The sequence below is a fragment of the Bos indicus genome, chromosome 11 (genome assembly GCF_029378745.1).
Source record: "Bos indicus isolate NIAB-ARS_2022 breed Sahiwal x Tharparkar chromosome 11, NIAB-ARS_B.indTharparkar_mat_pri_1.0, whole genome shotgun sequence".
NCBI classification, from domain to species: domain Eukaryota; kingdom Metazoa; phylum Chordata; class Mammalia; order Artiodactyla; family Bovidae; genus Bos; species Bos indicus.
Window position 1 is genome coordinate 5,416,686 of NC_091770.1, and position 19,720 is coordinate 5,436,405.

Below are 19,720 nucleotides of genomic sequence, written 5' to 3' on the forward strand. Positions count from 1 at the left end.
TCACTTTCATGCATTGGAGAAGGAAATGGCAACCCACTCCAGTGTTCTTGCCTGGAGAATCCCAGGGACAGGGGAGCCGGGTGGGCTGCCGTCTATGGGGTCGCACAGAGTCGGACACGACTGAAGCGACACAGCAGCAGCAGCAGCAGCACCATTCATTCAGCCCTAAAACACAAAGCTTACTTTTTAAAAAGCTTTTTATAATTTATTTCAGTCCGTACTGGGTCTTTGCTGGCGCGTGGGCTTTCCTCTAGCTGCAGAGATTGGGGGCTACTCTCCGGTTGCAGTGCACGGGTCTCTCATTGCTGTGGCTTCTCTTGTTGCAGAGCAGGGGCTCTAGAGTGCGCAGGCTTCAGCACTCACAGTTTCCAGGCTTTACAGCACAGGCTCAGTACTTGTGGCGCACAGGCTTAGCTGCTCTGTGGCATGTGGGGTCTTCCCGGATCGGGGATCGAATCCATGTCTCCTGCACTGGCAGGCAGAGTCTCTACCACAGAGCTACCAGGGAAGCCAAGACAAAGCCTACTTGTATGTTACACACTTAAATGGGGGAAATTCACATAAGGAAGAACCTGCCAAGAGATGCATCTTCCATGGAAAACTCTTCATGAATTAGTTGTTCTTAAGTCTCTTAAAGCTCTAGTTCATGATTCTCCTGGTGGTTCAGTGACTAAGACTCCAAGCTCCCAATACAGGGGGCCTGGGTTCAATCCCTGGTCAGGGAACTGGATCCACATGCCACAACTAATAAGACCAAGCACAGCCAAATTAATAATAAAGCTCTAGTTCAAAGTCTATGACCCATTAGAAGAAGCGATCGTAATTTTTATCTCTACTTTCCAATGTTCTGTTATTGTTTTCTAAACATGCTCTACAAAGCAAAATGTTTATAAAGAAACAGTATAGGTACAAATTTGACTGTTATAAACCTTATAATAAAGTCAATGAGACAAATATACATGTATATGAAATAGCTATATATATGAGTTACTGTTAAATACATATATGTGCGTGGCATTGTGGTTTAGTTGCTAAGTCGTGTCTGACTCTTGTGACCTCATGGACTGTAACCCACCAGACTCCTCTGTTCATGGACTTTTCCAGATAAGAATACTGGAATGGTTAGCCATTTCCTTCTCAGGCGATCTTCCTGATCCAGGGATCAACCCCAGGTCTCCTGCATTATAGGCGTATTCTTTTACCAACTGAGCCACCTGGGAACCCCATTTAATGAATTACTATTAAATATATATATGAATTATTATGCCACCTGATAGCCTTTGTTTCATAAGCAAACAGGCACTTCTGGATTGAGCTCTGAGCAAAAGGTAACCACAGAGTTGTTTTCAATATTCCTGGAACTGAAACCAAGATACCCAGGTCTCCCTCCTTCTCCTCCATCCCCATTCCAGAAGCAAGCAGAATCCAAACTGGGAACCAGGCAGGGTGGCTCCGGGCTCACCTTAGCTCAGGGTGAGAGTTGAAGAATGGCACCAAGGTCAAAGGGCATGGCGCCGCCCACATCACCGTGCAGAAGGCACCCACCTCCCCTCCAAGGGAAGACAGCACAAGTGTCGGACAAAACGACCTTCTCTATGGCTCATACCCTCTTTTCCTCCTCACTTTACTGAGTAGGGAGACACCGAGTAGCAGGCTTAACGGGAAAGCCTCAGCATAAAGGGGCTTCCCTGGTCGCTCGGACGGTAAGGAATCCGCCTGCAATGGAAGAGACCCAGGTTCGATCCCTGGGTTGGGAAGATTCCCCTAGAGAAGGGAATGGTTACCCACTCCAGTATTCCTGCCTAGAGGATCCCATGGAAAGAGGAGCCTGGCGGGCTACAGTCCATGGGGATGCAAGGAGCTGGACACAACTGAGTGACTAACACTTTTACTTTCAGCATAAAAATACCTCCCACATAGGACCTAAAATCCTCCGCAGCGGGAAGACAGGCGGTCTCCCAAAGGTGTTCACCTTTAGGTTCCTGAAGCCCTTGACTATGCAGCTTACACGGTGGCAGGGACCCTGCAGATGTGAGTGAGTCAGGGACCTGGAGAGGTGCAGAGATGATGCTGGATTGTTCCTGGCGGGTTCAACCTTGTCACAAAGGTCCTTCCAGCAAAGAGCTGCTCTGGGCTGTGGTCAGAGGTGGGTGTGAATTATGGAATAAGGGTCAGAGGTCACCACTGCTAGCATGGAAGATGGAGGAAGGGGCCAGAGCCAAGGAACACCAGTAGCCTTCCAAGCCCAGAGAAGGGGAGAAAATGGACTCCCCTTTAGAGCCTCCAGCAAGGAATCAAGTCTTGCCAACACTTTGATCACAGCCTGGTGAGACCTGTGAGGGATTTCTAATCCCCAAACTGTACAATAATAAATTTCTGCTGTTTTTAAGCCATGACAATCATGCAATGTGTTACAATTAGAGAAAAATTTGGGTTAATAGCAAAAACACCTAGAAAAAAGGATAATTCATACTGTCATCAAGCTAGCCTAATCACCTTGCTTTCTGAATCTGAGCTACAAAATAGAGGAGGAGCAGAGATTATAATAGAGCGGAGGGTAAGGAATGCCTGAGGGTGACTTTTGACCCAAAGCATTTTCCTGGGTTTGGAAAAGACAGAACTCACATGAGAGTAAAAGACACAAGCCACCAAGAGACACAAAAAGAAAGGAAAATTGATGAAAACAATACAAAAGACACTTCACCTGACCCTAAACCTGCCAAGACCTGGCCCTGTCCCCTCCCCTGTCTCTAGGACAGGTGAGTGGGCACAGCAGGAGGAAGTATACACTCTCAGTCACAAGCCCGCACCATCCCCTCCTGGCTGCTGCTGCTAAGTCACTTCAGTCGTGTCCAACTCTGTGCAAGCCCATAGACGGCAGCCCACCAGGCTCCGCCGTCCCTGGGATTCTCCAGGCAGGAACACTGGAGTGGGTTGCCATTTCCTTCTCCAATGCATGAAAGTGAACAGTGAAAGTGAAGTCGCTCAGTGGTGTCTGACCCTCAGCAACCCCATGGACGGCAGCCTACCAGGCTCTTCCATCCATGGGATTTTCCAGGCAAGAGTACTGGAGTGGGTTGCCATTGCCTTCTCCGCCCCTCCTGGCTCCGTGGTCCAAACATGGGGGGGACGAGCCATTTGCACTTAGCAATGCTTCACAGACCTGAAGTCTGTTCATCACTGAAATATAACGGAATATTACTCATCCGTAAGAGGAACAAAACTGGGTCCTTTGGAGTGATGTGGATGAACCTAGAGTCTGTCACACAGAGTGAAGTAAGTCAGAAAAAGAAAAACAAATACTGTATATTAACACATGTACATGGAGTCTAGAAAGATGATACTGACGGACCTATTTGTAGGGTAGGAATAGAGGAGCAGACGTAGGGAACAGAATTGTGGACATAGAGGGGGGACGAGAGGGAGGGACGAATGAGACAGTAGCACTGAAATATACCCACTACTATGTGTAAAACAGGTAGCTAGTGGGAATGTGCTATATAACACAGGTGCTCAGCTCGGTGATCTGTGATGACCTAGAGGGGTGGGATGCTGGGGGAGAGGAAGGAGGCTGAAGAGGGAGGAGATGTATGTACACATGCGGCTGATTCACTCTGTTGTACAGCAGAAACTAACACAACATTATAAAGCAACTATACTCCAATCAAAACAAAACCCTATGATAAACCAAAATGGAAAAGAACACTAATAAAAGAATGCATACACAGGTGTAACTGAATTCCTTTGCTGTATAACAAATTAACAACACTGTAAATCAACTATACTTCAATAAAAATAAATAATAAGAGAAAAAAAAAAAGCATCACTGAAGCACTCCTGGGAGCAGAGAGAAAGCCCATGAAGATGGGACAGAGGACTAGGAAAGCTTCTAAATTAATGACAGAGAATTTTCTCATTTATTCAATGCCTGTTCATTAGAGGTAAGGCAGGATTAGGTACAAAAAACGGGGTCTATCCTGCTGATGGGACGACAATTACCAAATCTTCTGATGTTGGTGAGAGAAGTACAAAAGAGACAGCCAACCAGAATAAACTGATTTCTGACAGAAAACAAATTACCTTCACGTAGTATTTATCAGAAAGCATTTATCATTTTTGCTCCACAGGCACATGCTACTCTACCAGGTGTCTCTCTGGGCTGTTGATAAATGAGATGGTTCATAAACGGCCATAACGGAGTAGGCAGCAGAGCAGGTACTGCCAAGCTTCGCTGGAGTGTGACGCGTCTCGGCACACGACGGCAGGAATATCAGCACTATGAAATATCGGCACAGCATACCTGAGGCTCAGGTTCTCTGTCTGGCATCGATCCAAAATGGCTTAAAATCTGCTCTTTTGTGGGATCCTGAAGTGACACAAACCAGGACACAGACTGCTGATAAACTACAGCACACAGAGTTCCTCGCACTCTGGGCCTTCCACCTGGTCAAGGAAGAGAGACAGCCTTTTCAGCGATTCAGTATCACACTTGTGTGTCCATTACACAGCGAGCAAGGCCACGTCTGCTGAGCAGATCCCTGGCATTTAGCACTTCAGTAATTCATTAGCATTTCAATCAACGGACAGGTGGCGCTACTGGTAAAGAATCTGCCTGCCAACGCAGGAGATGTGGGTTCCATCCCTGGGTCAGCAAGATCCCCTGGAGAGGGAAATGGCAACCCACTCCACTACTCTTGCCTGGGAAATCCCATGGACAGAGGGGCCTGGCGGGCTGCAGTCCACAGGGTGCAAAGATCGGACAGGACGGAGCGCGCACACACGGGTACACAAGCTCAACGCAGAAATCTGCACTGTTACACAGTGGTGCCCAATCTATCCCATGTCCATCGGTAACACCCAGATGGTTCTCTTACTATCTTAATATAAAAACGCATCTGATATTATTAGGAATCATTTTTAACAGCTACATGCAATCCTACATTTAAAATATACCATAATTTATTCAACAATTCACATAAGATGTATTCTATTAATAAGATAACACAAATAATATTAAGTAATTATGCAAAGTGTTTTTATCCATATGTGCGTGAGAAGGGGCTGTCATTGCCTCAGGATAGATTCCCAGAAGCAGAATTACAAGTCAAAGAGTTGTTGTTTAGTTGCTTAGTCGTGTCCGACTCTTTGTGACCCATGGATTATAGCCCACCAGGCTCCTCAGTCTATGGGATTTTCCAGGCAAGAATGCTGGAGTGGGTTGCCATTTCCTTCTCCAGGGGATCTTCCCAATCCAGAAATGGAACCCTTGTCTTCTGCACTGGTAGGCGGATTCTTTACCCCTGAGCCACCAGGGAAGTTCAAGTCAAAGAGTTTTAGCAGTTTAAAACCTGTACTCCACGCCACCAAACTGTACTTCAAAAGACATGCTGTACAGCAACAGTGCACTCACGGCCTGAGCCTGATGCCAGGGAGATCCTACGGCTTCAGGAGGACACACCCTGCTGCCTGGGCCCCCTCACTGCCCAGCAAGGCTCCATCCTACGTAGGAACACTGAGCAGAAACAGCTCCAGGGGGCCCAGGTTTGTTCTGGCTTCATCCCTGCCTCTCATGTGGGAATGCTAGCCAGTTGCTCAGTCGCCTTAGGGTAGAACTTCCTCGTCTGTCAAATGGGAGTAAACCACTAAGGTCCTTTCTGACTGCAAGACTATAGCATTTATGAAAAGTGGGGTAGACTCTGGAATTAGATTATAACACACAACCATTCTTAATTTGATTAAAAAGCAAAGATATCATTTTGCCAACGAAGATCCGTATTGTCAAAGTTGTGGTTTTTCCAGTAGTCATGTACAGACGTGAGGTGGATCATAAAGAAGGCTGAGCGCCAAAGAATTGATGCTTTCGAACTGTGGAGTTGGAGAAGACTCTTGAAAGTCCCCTGGACAGCAAGATCCAACAAGTCAACCCTAAAGGAAATCAACCCTGAATACTGTTTGGAAGGACTAATGCTAAAGCTTAAGTTCCAATACTTTGGCCACCTGATGTGAAGAGCCAACTCATCGAAAAAGACCCTGATGCTGGGAAAGACTGAAGGCAGGAGGAGAAGGGGATGACAGACGATGAGACGGTTGGATGGCATCACTGATTCAATGCACATGAACTTGGACGAATTTCAGGAGATGGTGAGGGACACAGAAGACTGGCGTGCTGCAGTCCAAGGGGTTGCAAAGAGTCGGACATGACTTAGCGACTAAATAACAATAGAAGAGGAACCCTGAGAGCCACCACACTCAGTCATCATCTTCCAACCAGTTCCCTGTGCCCCAGACCTTGCCGTTCACCTGGCTGCATTCTGCCCTCTGGCCCGTGAGGCGCGCTGCCCAAAGGTGAGCAGAAAGAGCGGCTGGAGAGGGGACGGAGCTGGCACTGCAGGGGTGACTACTCACCCTTTTATCTTCCAAGTATTCAATGTCTGCCTGTTGTAGCCGTCTCTGTGATGGTGGCTCAAAACCCGGAAGCGGCTGATCCCTACAGCATCAATGATGGAGCCGCCGTAGGAGAATGTCCTGATGTCCTTGATTGCCAGCGTGCAGTCGTACTCCGGGATCCTGGCGGGACAAGTGAGAGAGACAGCTGAGAATCGGCAGCTGTGATGTTCAAGGGGAAGGACTGGGAGCCAAGACTAGAATGAAAGGTGGAGTCACAACACAGATGTCCCCAGGCTTATACTTCGATGTGTAACAGGAGCCACTAGAGATTACCAACATCATCTTAAATTGTTCTCCAAGAAAAATGATGCATTTAATTATAAGCCCCCTCCTCTTTTTAATCTTTTGGCTGCACCACACAGCATGTTCACAATTAACAGTGTTAGTCGCTCAGTCCTGTCCAACTCTTTGTGACCCCATGGACTGGACCGCCAGGCTCCTCTGTCCATGGGATTTTCCAGGCAAGAGTACTGGAGTGAGCAGCTGTTCCCCTGTCAAGTGGAATCTTGCCAACCAGGGATCAAAACCAGATCTCCATGTTGCAGGCAGATTATTTACAATTTGAGCCACCAGGGAAGCCCTGCCACTCAGCATGTGGGATCTTGTTTCCCCAACCAGGAATCAAACCCATATCCCCTGCATTGGAAGCGTGAACTCTTACCCTGCGTGCTCAGCAGATAAACACATGCCACTCCGTCTGGTGCCCATTTCCAGGCATCTTCGTATCATAAGCCAATAGCAGGGCTCAAAGACGTGGAGTGGGCAGGGCACGGTGGGGAAGGCCATGGCGCACACAAAGATGGGCACATCTCTGGTCAGACTGCAGGGTAAGAGGAATGTTAATTAGATGTGGGAGCTGTCAGATACGGAAGGGTATGACAACCGTAGTTCTCTTAATGACAAAACCCACGGGTTTGCCTAAGCCTTAGGCGGGAAAAGAAAGTCAACAGTCACAGCGTGAGAAAGCGCTCAGCAAGCCCTCTTATTTAATCTGATGAGAGAACGTGCTTAAGATCACTATGAACACATTCTCATGACCTTGAGGGCACAGTGCTAAGTGACGTAAGTCTGAGAAAGACAGAAACTATATGACCTCATTTGTATATGCATCTAAAAACAAACAAAACCAAGTTCATAGACAGAGGACAGACAGGGTTACCAGCAGAGAGAGAGAGAGTGTGTGTGTGTGTGCGTGTGCGTATGTGTGTGCATCTGCTTGTGTGTGTATCCGTGTGTGCAATGGGTGGAGGGGGTCAAAAAGCACAAAGCTCTAGTTATAAAATAAGTCCTGGAGATGCAACGCACAGCATGGTGACCATAGTTAATAATCCTGTATTGCATATTTAAAAGTTGTTAAGAAAATAAATCTTAAAAAGCTCTTATCACAATAAAAGTATTGTAACTGTCTGGAGACAGATGTCAACTTAGATCTACTACGGTGATCATTTCCCCATATACACAAATATCAACTCACTCCGTTGTACACCTGAAACTAGTATAATGTTAAACGTCGGTTACATCACAAGAAAAATAAATAAGAAAAAATTCTGATGAAAGCAAAAATGACAGATGTCTACTAATAAATAAAAAAGACTAGAAGAATGATAAGATCTCAATCCTTACAGGTCACTACAACACAAAACTTTAATCACTTTAAAAGAAAAAAGAACTGTCAAGCCTATTTTGAGGGGAAAAAAGCCCGTTTTCAAACATCTCTTGTTTTTAATGAACTGTGCCTTTTCACTTCTGAAAAACTCAGTATTGCTTATTTAGATATAAAAAGCAGCCATATAATTGTCAAAACACACTTTTGGAATATTTCTTACAACCTTCTTCAATTAAATTCCATAAACGCTTTGCAATTAATTTTTTTTTTTTTGAGGCCAATTTCTCTGCCAAAGAGGGGGAAAAAAAAACTGAGATAGAGCTGTGAGGTTAGCCAGATTTTCTTCTTGTAACCTCTACTCAGCACGAAGTACCTAGAACACGAGGACTTACTGTGACAGCTCCACCATTTCTTCATCATAGATTCTCTGTCAGACAGCTCATCTGAGAAATACCGAAATATTAATTCTTCGGCAAGAGCAGTCGTATTAAAATTGCTGCTTGCCAACAACTGTAACAAAACAAAGTTAAATAATACTGCTTGGTATTTAATTCTTTTTAAGAATTTGTTTTTGTTTTTTTTTTGACGTGGACTATTTTTAAAGTCTTTATTAAATTTGTAAAAATATTGTTTCTGTTTTACGTTTTGGTTTTTTGTCTGCAAGGCATGTCAGATCTTAGCTCCCCAACCAAGGATGGAACCCACACACTCTGGAGGGGAAGGTTAAGTCTTAACCACTGCACCACCAAAGGAAGTCCCTATGGTAATCAGTTCTTTTTTTTTTTTTTTTTTTTGGTAATCAGTTCTTAAGGAAAAAGAGCTCTCTTTTGTGGGAGCTGGGGTCCTAGAAGACAAAAGGGACTGAGGTGAGAGAGATGGAAGGTCGGCCCTGTGAGGGAGGGGCGGGCTGTCCCTCCCGCAGGAAAGCAGCTCAGGAGACAGGGTTCGCCTGGAGGAAGGAAGAGGCAATCCCATCTTGCTGGTGTCTACACTCTCCATGGAGAATCAGGTCAAGGAGGGGAGACGGAGTGAGTAGCAGGTGGTGGAAGACAAGAAAGTATCAAAGAATCACCTTGGAGAGTGAAAAGCTGAAGCTACCAGAGAGGCATGGTAAAAATGCTAATGGTGTTTCAAGTCTCAGATTTAAGATTATGAATTTCAACTGAAATTTAATCTTCCCTGCTTTGTGGGCTGACTCTAGCTTTGCTCTCTACTTACACAGACACAGACAAAAGCAAAAAGAGCTGACTTGGTCAGGACTGAAAATGGGAGCTAAGGGACCAAGGAATTAAAAGCTGCATGTGAAGGGAGAGGAGGTGGAGGCCAAATTTTAAAAGTGCCTGGATTTGTCATTTCCAGAGAAATACTTACTGCTGAAAGTTTTTCTTTGCACAAGGGACAATGAGGGGTGTGATCCTGGCAGCGCTCGAGGCATTTCAGGCAAAACGTGCGTCCACAGGGCGTAGTCACAGGTTCAAAGAGCAACCTGCAGAAACATCTGGGTTTTCAGCAAGACAGGTCCACAGTAGACTTTCAAAGAATCTATTCATTTTATAAGAACTCTAGAAACCACTTATACCCATTTTCTGTTTTCATCTTCCTTATCCAATTTTTATAAAATAAAGCAATTGTTATTGAAGGTGAAGGTGAAGTCGCTCAGTCGTGTCCAACTCTTTGCAACCCAGTGGACTGTAGCCTACCAGGTTCCTCCATCCATGGGATTCTCCAGGCAGGAATACTGGAGTGGGTTGCCATTTCCTTCTCCAGGGGATCTTCCTGACCCAGGGATCGAACCCAGGTCTCCCTCATTGGAGGCAGATGCTTTAACCTCTGAGCCACCAGGGAAGCACATATTGTTAAGGTTTATGTAATTTCTCTGACAAAAGGAGTTCAGTTCAGTTCAGTCACTCAGTCGTGTCCGACTCTTTGCAACTCCATGAACCGCAGCATGCCAGGCCTCCCTGTCCATCACCAACTCCCGGAGTCACCCAAACCCATGTCCATTGAATCAGTGATGCCATCTAACCATCTCATCCTCTGTCGTCCCCTTCTCCTCCTGCCCTCAATCTTTCCCAGCATCAGGGTCTTTTCCAATGAGTCAGCTCTTCGCATCAGGTGGCCAAAGTACTGGAGTTTCAGCTTTAGCATCAGTCCTTCCAATGAACACCCAGGGCTGATCTCCTTTAGGATGGACTAGTTGGATCTCCTTGCAGTCCAAGGGACTCTCAAGAGTCTTCTCCAACACCACAGTTCAAAAGCATCAATTCTTCGATGCTCAGCTTTCTTTATAGTCCAACGCTCACATCCATACATGACCACTGGAAAAACCATAGCCTTGACTAGACAGACCTTTGTGGACAAAGTAATGTCTCTGCTTTTCAATATGTTGTCTAGGTTGGTCATAACTTTCCTTCCAAGGAGTAAGCGTCTTTTAATTTCTGGAGTAATTTCAAGGAGTAAGCATCTTTTAATTTCTGACAACAGGAGACACAGAGGTAAAGAGCAGACTTTTGGACTCAGTGGGAGAAGGAAAGCGTAGGATGATCTGAGAGAACAGCATTGAAATATACACATTATTGATGTAAAACAGATGACTAGTGGGAATTTGACACATGAAGCAGGACAACCTGGAAGAATGAGGTGGGGAGGGAGTGGGGAGGGGGTTTCAGGATGGAGGGGACACCGGTATACTTATGGCCAACTCATACAGATGGATGGCAAAAACCATCACAATATTGCAATTATCCTCCAATTAAAACAAATAATTTTTTTTAAAGCCCATTATGTTTAGGATACAAAATCAGAAAGGCTGGATTTTTCACAGTGGCGTAGATGCTATGTCACCATATCTCATACAAAGGGCACACTTGAAGTCAGCCACCTCTATGGGGAGCTATTCACTTTCTCCTGTGTTAGAGTTCACATTTCTTTGGGGTAAGGAGTCGGTCTCTGAAAAAATTTAAATGCTATAATTAACACTTGCACATCTGGGTAAGAGAAAGCAATGAAGTGTATTTCCTCTGGCTAAAGTGTGTTACAGGCTTCTCTGGTGGCTCAGATGGTAAAGAATATGCCCCAATGTGGGAGATTCAGGTTCAATCCTTGGGTCAGGAAGATCTGCTAGAGAAGGGAAGAGCTACCCACTACAGTATTCTTGCCTGTATAGAGCCCGGTGGGCTACAGTCCACTGGGTCACAAAGAGTTGGACACGACTGAAGCGACTGAGCACGCATGCAGGGACACATTTAAACGAGTTTTAAATGTCCTTGACAGTTCCGGGACCCCCAGGGAAGCCAAGATTCCTGATGCTGGATGGAGTCCCTTACAGAAAACAGTGTGGTGTTCGCGTATAACCTAAGCACACCCTCCCACACAGGCACAGCCCAGAGGTATCTCGGGGTCTGTTCCAGTCCACCACAGCAATAAATTGAGTCATACAAACTGTTTTTGGTTTCTCCGTGCATATAAAACTTATATTTGGGCTTCCCTGGTGGCTCAGTGTTAAAGAATCTACCTGTCAATGCAGGAGACATGAGTTTGATCACTGACTTGGGAAGATATCCCACATGCCAAGGAAAAACTAAGCCTGTGCACCGCAACTACTGAGCCTGTGCTCTAGAGCCTGGGAGCTGCAACCACTGAAGCCTGAGCACCCTAGAGCCCGCTCTGCCAGAAGAGAAGCCACTGCAGGAGTCTGAGCACTGCAACTGGAGCAGCCCTCACTCTCTACCACTAGAGGGAGCCCTCGAGCAGCAACAAGGACCCAGCACAGCCAGAAATTACTAAATTCAAAAAAAAACCTTATGTTTACGCTATATTGTATTCCACTAAGTGTGCAGTAGCATTATGCCTAAAAAAACAATGCACATATATTAATTAAAAATAGTGTTAGTCGCTCAGTCGTGTCTGACTCTTTGTGACCCCATGGACAGCAGCCCGCCAGGCTCCTCTGTCCATGGGATGCCCCAGGCAAGAATACTGGAGTGGGGTGCCATTCCCTTCTCAAGGGGATCTTCCGAATCCAGGGATCGAACCTTGGTCTCCCACATTACAGGCAGATTCTTTACCATCTGAGCCACCAGGGAAGCCCTAATTAAAAATAACTTATTGCTAAACAGGCTAACCATTTCCTGACAACACAGGTTTGCCACAAACCTTCAATCTGTCAAAAATAGTAATAATGATAATCTGCAAAGCACAATAAATGAGGCATACCTATACCTTAAATCATCTCCAGATTACTAATAATACTTACAGCAATACATGTAAATGTTATGTAAATAGTTGTTACACAGGGTAAAAGCAACTTTGGCTTTTTGGCACTTTCTGAAAATTTTTTTCCCAAATATTTTTGATCTGTGGTTGGCTGAATTCACATGTACTGAAGCCTGACTGTATACAGGCATTATTTATCTATAAGTCATGAATAAAAGTTAAAGTTATACCTAAATTTCTGTGCTTTTTTTGGCTGTGAAGTCTTTATAGAAGTAACCACTGAAACTGGCCTATAATCTGAAAGGTGATATATTCATTATTCATCTTAAACTGCCTGTATAAAAATTTTTTAAGTGTATTAAGCATCAGCCAACAGTCTATAAGTCTACAGTCACATACTCCAAGATAAACAGCCTACTGACCTTTCTTGGGAATTTTTCCAGGGGCATTCACATCGTGTGCATCCTCTGAGTCATTCGGAAACTGTCTCTTTAAACCAGTGCTGGGCTCCATTGGAAGGATGCCGTCTAACACCTCCTGATCCTCTTCACAGTGTAAGCTCAGTATGAAATGTAAAACTGAGGAACTGTTATTTCTAAACACATCAGGTTTCTCAGATGGATTCTGATAAAGTAGGAAAAAAGAATCCTGAATGTTAAAGACAACATAGCATGAGAAAAAAAGTTCATGCACTAGCCTTTCTTGGGCATCTTTGGAAAAAAAGAAGGCTTACACTCTTCCTTCATAATGGGTTTCATCTATTAACTGCTGAGATGAACTGTACAGTTTTCATGGTAAAATATAAGGATAATTTCTCCCTGAGGGAGCAACTGAATACCAGTATTCATATATTCAAATTATCCCTGTGCTTTCTTTTCTCTAAGACAAAATAATTTCAAGTCTCCTGAGGTTTTGGGTGTTTTGGAATGTTCTAGAAGTTTCTTTCAATCTTCAGTGATTTTCTTTTTAAATATTTTATTTATCTACTCAGCTGCGCCACTCTTAGTTGCATCATATGGAATCTTTAGTTGCAGCATGTGGGACCTAGTTCCCTGACCAGGGATCAAATCCAGGCTCCCTGCATTGCAGGCAGAGTCTTAGCCACTGGACCACTAGGGAAGTCCCATCAATCTTCAGTGATTTTCAGTACTTCCACCAACACCCTTGGAAAGTTTTAACTCTCAAGAGGAGAAGCCAGAACTGGTCTTGAGAAGTACTAGCTAATGGAATGTCAACATCTGAATAACTTATAAATGTCCAAAACTACATTAAGCTTACTAGAGATAACAGTGACTTCCCTGGGGGTTCAGTGGTTAAGAAGCCACCTCTCAATGCAGGTCACGTGGTTCCATTCCTGGTCAGAACTAAGATCCCACATCCCCTGGAGCAGCAAAGCCCAAGAGCCACAACTGGAGAGTCTGTGTGCTGCAACAAGAGACCCTGTGTGCTGCAACTGAGACCTTACGCAGCTCAATTTAAAAAAAAAAAAAAAAGAGATAATGTTGACAAATACACGCACTTCCTACCTTAGACCTTCCTGCACTGCCACCTTCCTCCACAGGACCCTGGCTGTTCATATGGCTCTGAAATTGAGCCTTTAATCTCATGTTCAACAGTATACTTTGGGTGGAAGAGGTTAAATTCTAAGGCATGTTTTCTGAAGCAGGGAAAAACACCTCAAACAGTACCTACAAAATTACCAAGAGGAAAAAAGCATTTTTTAAAACACTTTTGAAAAATACATAACAAACCTAAAAGATTCAGAGGAAATGTAAAAACAAGAACTCATGGTCACTGGAAATGCTAAGGCTGTGTAACTACCATTTACGAGCTTTTTTTTAACAGGGTAGATCTTTACACCAAGTGTGACTTGATGACCTCTAATAAGATTAGGCTAAAGATCTGCATAAAAGAGTAGATATTTCTGCATCTCATTGGTGAAGCTTTGCTGAAAATTTCAAGTCAACCTATGTAGCTGAATTGATATATTGTACATATGTCTTTTATGTGGCTCCTGCACCAACTATAACATTTGAATTACAAACTCTAGGATAAATCACCTTGCATCCCCAGCGTCATACATTAACCTTGTCTCACTGATACATGTCATTAGTTCAGCAGAGGTGAGATATATGTGCCCTGCCTCGTGAAATGTGCTGCATTATCCATGGATGAAGGTTATCAAATGCATGAACTCATCATTATCATTGTGCATTTTAAATCACACTGTCATGAATATTCAGAGTTATATTTCTCGCTTATTTTACACAAAGGAGCTACTCAGCATGAACACAAAGGCAGAAAGTAAGACTCAAAGAAGCAAGTCATTGAAAGGGAAATCACACCTTCTGGGCTTCTTTCTTCACTGAGTTACATTCAAGATTTAGAGCAAGGCAGTAGAGAAACTCCCTCAACGTCTCCTTACTTCTTCCCAGTCCAGAGAGAGCCTCGGCTTTCACATGATGCCCCTGGATGCATCCAAAGACAAACATTTGAAAAAAACAGTGTGATGATAAACTTGTGTACAAACAGCCCTGAAAAAAAATCACTGCAACAGTTTTACTTTCATATTAAATAGAATAAACACAAGCCCACAGAGGATGGCTTCAGATTGACCACTTTATAAATCGGGCAAACGGGAATGTCCCACAAGTATGATCCATGATCAGAACACCAGAGTCCACACTTCGAGTCTGATCCCAAAGCAGATCCAAGGGACCAGCTAAGAGAGAACTGGGCGCCCAGCACCTTTAACTCGCTCAGTGATCAGCGGTCACTACCATGTTCCCGTCTTCAAGGCACATATGGGCTTGTGGGAGCAGACACACATGACAGAAATAACTATAATGAAGTGTCAGCATACAGAGTGCCACAACGAAAATGAACAAAACACAACACGGATCGGTATTTCCCAACAGCATTTGGTTTTTGCTTTATGGAGGCAATATTTTCTCAAACCACCGTATGTATTATGCTTTGTTTGACTAGTTCACGTGTTACATTTCCACTGGAGTCAGTTGTTCCCATCATTTAATCTTTCTCTTCTGCGCTGTTCAATTTTTTTCTTGTTGGTCCTCAGTTGTTTGCTCATATTTAAGAAAAATGAACTGCTTCCAGCAGGTTTCCTCTGACACTGAGTCAGTTAGAGCCTTGGATGACTGGATGGATGGATGACTGGATACTGGATAGATGGATGGATGGATGACTAGATGGATGGATGGATGGATGGATGAATGGATGGATGGATGGATGGATGGATGACTGGGTGGATGACCATATAGATGGGTCAATGGATGACTGGGCAGATGGATGACTGGGTAGATTAATGACTGGGTGGATGACTGGACAGATGGACAGGTGGATGACTGGATAGACGGGTGGATGAATGGATGACTGGATAGATGGATGGATGGATGGGTGACTGGGTGGATGACTGGATAGATGGACAGGTGGATAACTAGATAGATGGATAGATGGATGGATGGATGAATGGATGAGTGGATGGATGGATGGATCGATGGACAGACGAATGGATGGATGAATGAATGACCAGATAAATGGATGACTGGATGGGTGGATGACTGATGGATGGATGACTGGATGGGTGGATGACTGGATAGATGGGTGGATGAATGGATGACTGGATGGATGACTGGCTGGATGAATGAATGACTGGATGGTTGGATAGATGAATAAATGACTGAATGGATGGATGACTGGGTGGATAAAATAAAGGAAAAAGGGAGAACAGGCTACATATTATCTATTAACCTGGGTTACTGTTTCTTCGGTGTTTCTAAAACAAAGATAATTAGAAAGTAATTCAGCAGGAGGAAAAATATCTTAATTATTAAATAGAGAATGCTATAGGTATTCATCTCATCATAAGTTCTTTAAAACTTTAAAATATCTTAAGGGATTTAAAATTCAAAGATTCATGAAAAAAGCTATACCTTTTATTCTTTGGCTTATAAATCTTCTCAAGGACAACTTAAGCTATCATTGTTAGGTCAGCCAACCTCATTTTGTATCACAGAGAGATATTGGAACTTTCCAGCCAAGACACAGAGATTAAAATTATTCCAGAATACATACAAAACTCACCCTTTTACTAAGATTGCTTATATTCACCATGTATATTAGGGCTCAACTGCTAGACATGATTATTATATGATCTTCCTATTTAAACTGTAATCTTAAACATATCTTTTAACTCACAAATTTATAACGTTCTTTTATTTTGTTTACATATTTGTTCAGTGCATAAGGCATATTATTCAGTTAATAATCTACTAAGTTGGAGAAGACTCCTGAGAGTCCCTTGGACTGCAAGGAGATCCAACCAGTCCATTCTGAAGGAGATCAGCCCTGCGTGTTCTTTGGAGGGAATGATGCTAAAGCTGAAGCTCCAGGACTTTGGCCACCTCATGCGAAGAGTTGACTCACTGGAAAAGACTCTGACGCTGGGAGGGATTGGGGGCAGGAGGAGAAGGGGACGACAGAGGATGAGATGGCTGGATGGCATCACCGACTTGATGGACATGGGTGTGAGTGAACTCCGGGAGTTGGTGATGGCCAGGGAGGCCTGGCGTGCTGAGATTCATGGGGTCGCAAAGAGTTGGACACAACTGAGCGACTGAACTGAACTGAAGAGTAATCTAAATTAGTGTTTCTTATCTAGATCCAGTTGGAAACTTGATCTTTTGAACTGCGCTGGATTATTATGAAGTGGTTGCTACATTTATACTACCTATAAACTGAGAGAAATGTACACTGTCTATAGCTGCCTGATCACAATAGTCTTATTTAATAATTTATTAAGAACATTCCATAAATTTACATTTATTATCTCCAAAGCCGACCCATACAAATACCTTAGACAAGAGAGATTCATTCTGACAAACTTCACCAGCAACCTGCAGAGCCTGTTCATAGTTCTTCATGGATAAATACAACTCTGCTCAGAGCAGCAATAATGAATTATCACCAGGAGCTGAAAGACATCAGGGATGGAAATAAACAAATATGACTGCATTTTAAAAAATCATCTTTAAGTGATTAAAAATATTCAATTAGAAAACGAACATAAAGGTAACACTACTTTGTTGGTGGGAATGTAAACTAGAGAATGTGAACAGCCACTATGGAGAATGGTATGGAGATTCCTTAACAAACCAGGAAGAAAACTACCGTGAAAGTGAAAGTCACTCAGTCGTGTCTGACTCTTTGTTACTCCATGGACTATAGAGCCCACGGAATTCTCCAGGCCAGAATACTGGAGTGGGTAGCCTTTCCCTTCTCCAGGGGATCTTCCCAACCCAGGGATAGAACTCAGGTCTCCCGCATTGCAGGTGGATTCTTACCAGCTGAGCCACAAGGAAAGCCCAAGAATACTGGAGTGGGTAGCCTATCCCTTCTCCAGAGGATCTTCCCAACCCAGGGATCAAACCGGGGTCTCCTGTGTTGCAGGCGGATTCTTTACCAACCGAGCCATCACAGACAATAAGAAAACTACAGTTCATAAAGACATGTGTAGGACCCTGGTGGTCCGGTGCCTAAGACTCCAAGCTCCCAATGCAGGGGGCCCGGGTTCGATCCCTGGCCTGGGAACCAGATCACACGCCACAACTTAAAGAAAAAAAAAAGATCCCACAGCCTGCAAGGAAGATCGAAGATCCCACATGCTACAACTGAGACCCAGCACAAATAAATTTTTTAAAAAAGACACAAGTACCCCAATGTTCACTGCAGCACTATTTACAATAGCCAGGACATGGAAGCAACCTAGCTGTCCACTGACAGATGAATGGATAAAGAAGTTGTGGTACATATATACAACGGAATATTACTCAGCCATAAAAAGGAATGGATCTGAGTCAGTTGTAGTGAGGTGGATGAACCTAGAGTCTGTTATACAGAGTAAAGAAAGTCAGAAAGAGAAAAACAAATATCATATATTAATGCATATATATGGAATCTAGAAAAATAGTACTGATGAACCTACTGACAGAGAAGAAATGGAGATACAGATGTAGAGAACGGACTTGTGGACAGAGCAGGGAAAAGAGGCTAGCAGAAGTTGAGAAAATACATTGACATATATACAAAATCATATGAAAAACAACTAACAGCAAGCTGCTGTATAACACAGGGGCCCAGCCTGGCACTCTGTGATGACCTAGAGGGGTGGGATGGAGGCAGGAGGCTCAAGATGGAGGGAATATTTTTATAATTATGACTGGTTTGCACTGATGTATTGCAAAAACCATCACAACATTGTAAAGCAATTGTCCTCCAATTAAAAAAAAAGGTAAAATAAATAACTTCTCAAATCATATGTAGAGTTTCGTAGTTTGGTAAGTATATTTTACACAGCTTCTCTCAGGCAATCAGAAACGAGAACGAGTGATATCTCAAAATGCATCAAGAAAACAGCCTGCCACACACACAGTAGCTACAACATAATTTCCACTGAATAAATGCTGAGCCATCTTAATGTCATAACTAGGCACGGAAAAATAAAAGATTTAGAGTAATTTTCTTGAAAGTACACAAGGAAATTTGCGCTTAAAAACACAGTAAAGCATAATTTGTTTTTCTGTACAACTGAGTGGGTGCCGATTCATGACCATAATTGTACTCATAATATGTTCTCTTACATGGGAAAAGAAGGGAAAAAAAATATTTTCCCTAGATTCTTCAAACAGAAGAGATCTTGAGAATTACCCATATGCTGCTAAGGACCTAAGTCCAGCTGCACAGAAGCCAAGAGATCTAATGACAGTCTACGGAACTGCTGAGAAGGCAGGGCACCACGGAAGCACGACAAAGCCAGAGCTCAAGAAAGCAGAACCGTTACGACTATTTCTTATGCTGCTGGACATGATTCACTCCACCCATACTCGTGCTAGGATCTCTGAAACAGGGCTGAAGTGTGCCTTTTAGCTGATCGATAAATACTCCAGCCACCTAAGATGTGTTCTCATCTCTCTACTTCACACAGGTTTTCAGCTTGCTCAAAATCCTTGAGCTTGACTTTTTCTCAAAGTAAGTAGTTGGTGCTTTTGAAACCCTACTCTGTATCTTCGTAGTTTACACAGTTAACTGGGAAAACAGGCATAAAAGAACTCATGCAAAAAGATAACTGTATCAAGACATGGTGAGCAGGCACTGCGCATAAATGTGTTATTGCTACAAGTGTATAATACAGAGAAGGGTATGACAGGGGCAAAGGGGAAAGGGACAGCAGGAATGGAAAGCCAAACAAGAAAAAGCTGAATTTTTTAAAAAGACATTGACTAGCTACAACAGAGATCAGCAACTTTTTCTTCTGTAAAAGGCCAGGTATTAAACACTTTAGGCTTTGCAGGACAAAAGGTCAACTCGAGGATATGCAGGTATTTATATAACAAGAAAACAAATTTTTATAACTTATTTGCTGACAAAATCCAA

General features: G+C 43.6%; 1 protein-coding gene across 1 annotated transcript in view; it reads right to left on the reverse strand.

Moving 5' to 3' along the window:
- LONRF2 (LON peptidase N-terminal domain and ring finger 2) overlaps positions 1-19,720 on the reverse strand; it is a 56,824-nt gene that overhangs the window by 34,464 nt on the left and 2,640 nt on the right. Inside the window, 13 exon segments of the mRNA XM_070798154.1 lie at positions 4,301-4,407; positions 4,410-4,443; positions 6,406-6,437; positions 6,440-6,567; positions 7,109-7,267; positions 8,446-8,482; positions 8,485-8,563; positions 9,425-9,539; positions 10,876-11,002; positions 12,691-12,892; positions 13,795-13,956; positions 14,614-14,736; positions 17,143-17,261. Of these exon segments, the coding sequence (XP_070654255.1) occupies positions 4,301-4,407; positions 4,410-4,443; positions 6,406-6,437; positions 6,440-6,567; positions 7,109-7,267; positions 8,446-8,482; positions 8,485-8,563; positions 9,425-9,539; positions 10,876-11,002; positions 12,691-12,892; positions 13,795-13,956; positions 14,614-14,736; positions 17,143-17,261 (1,424 nt within the window).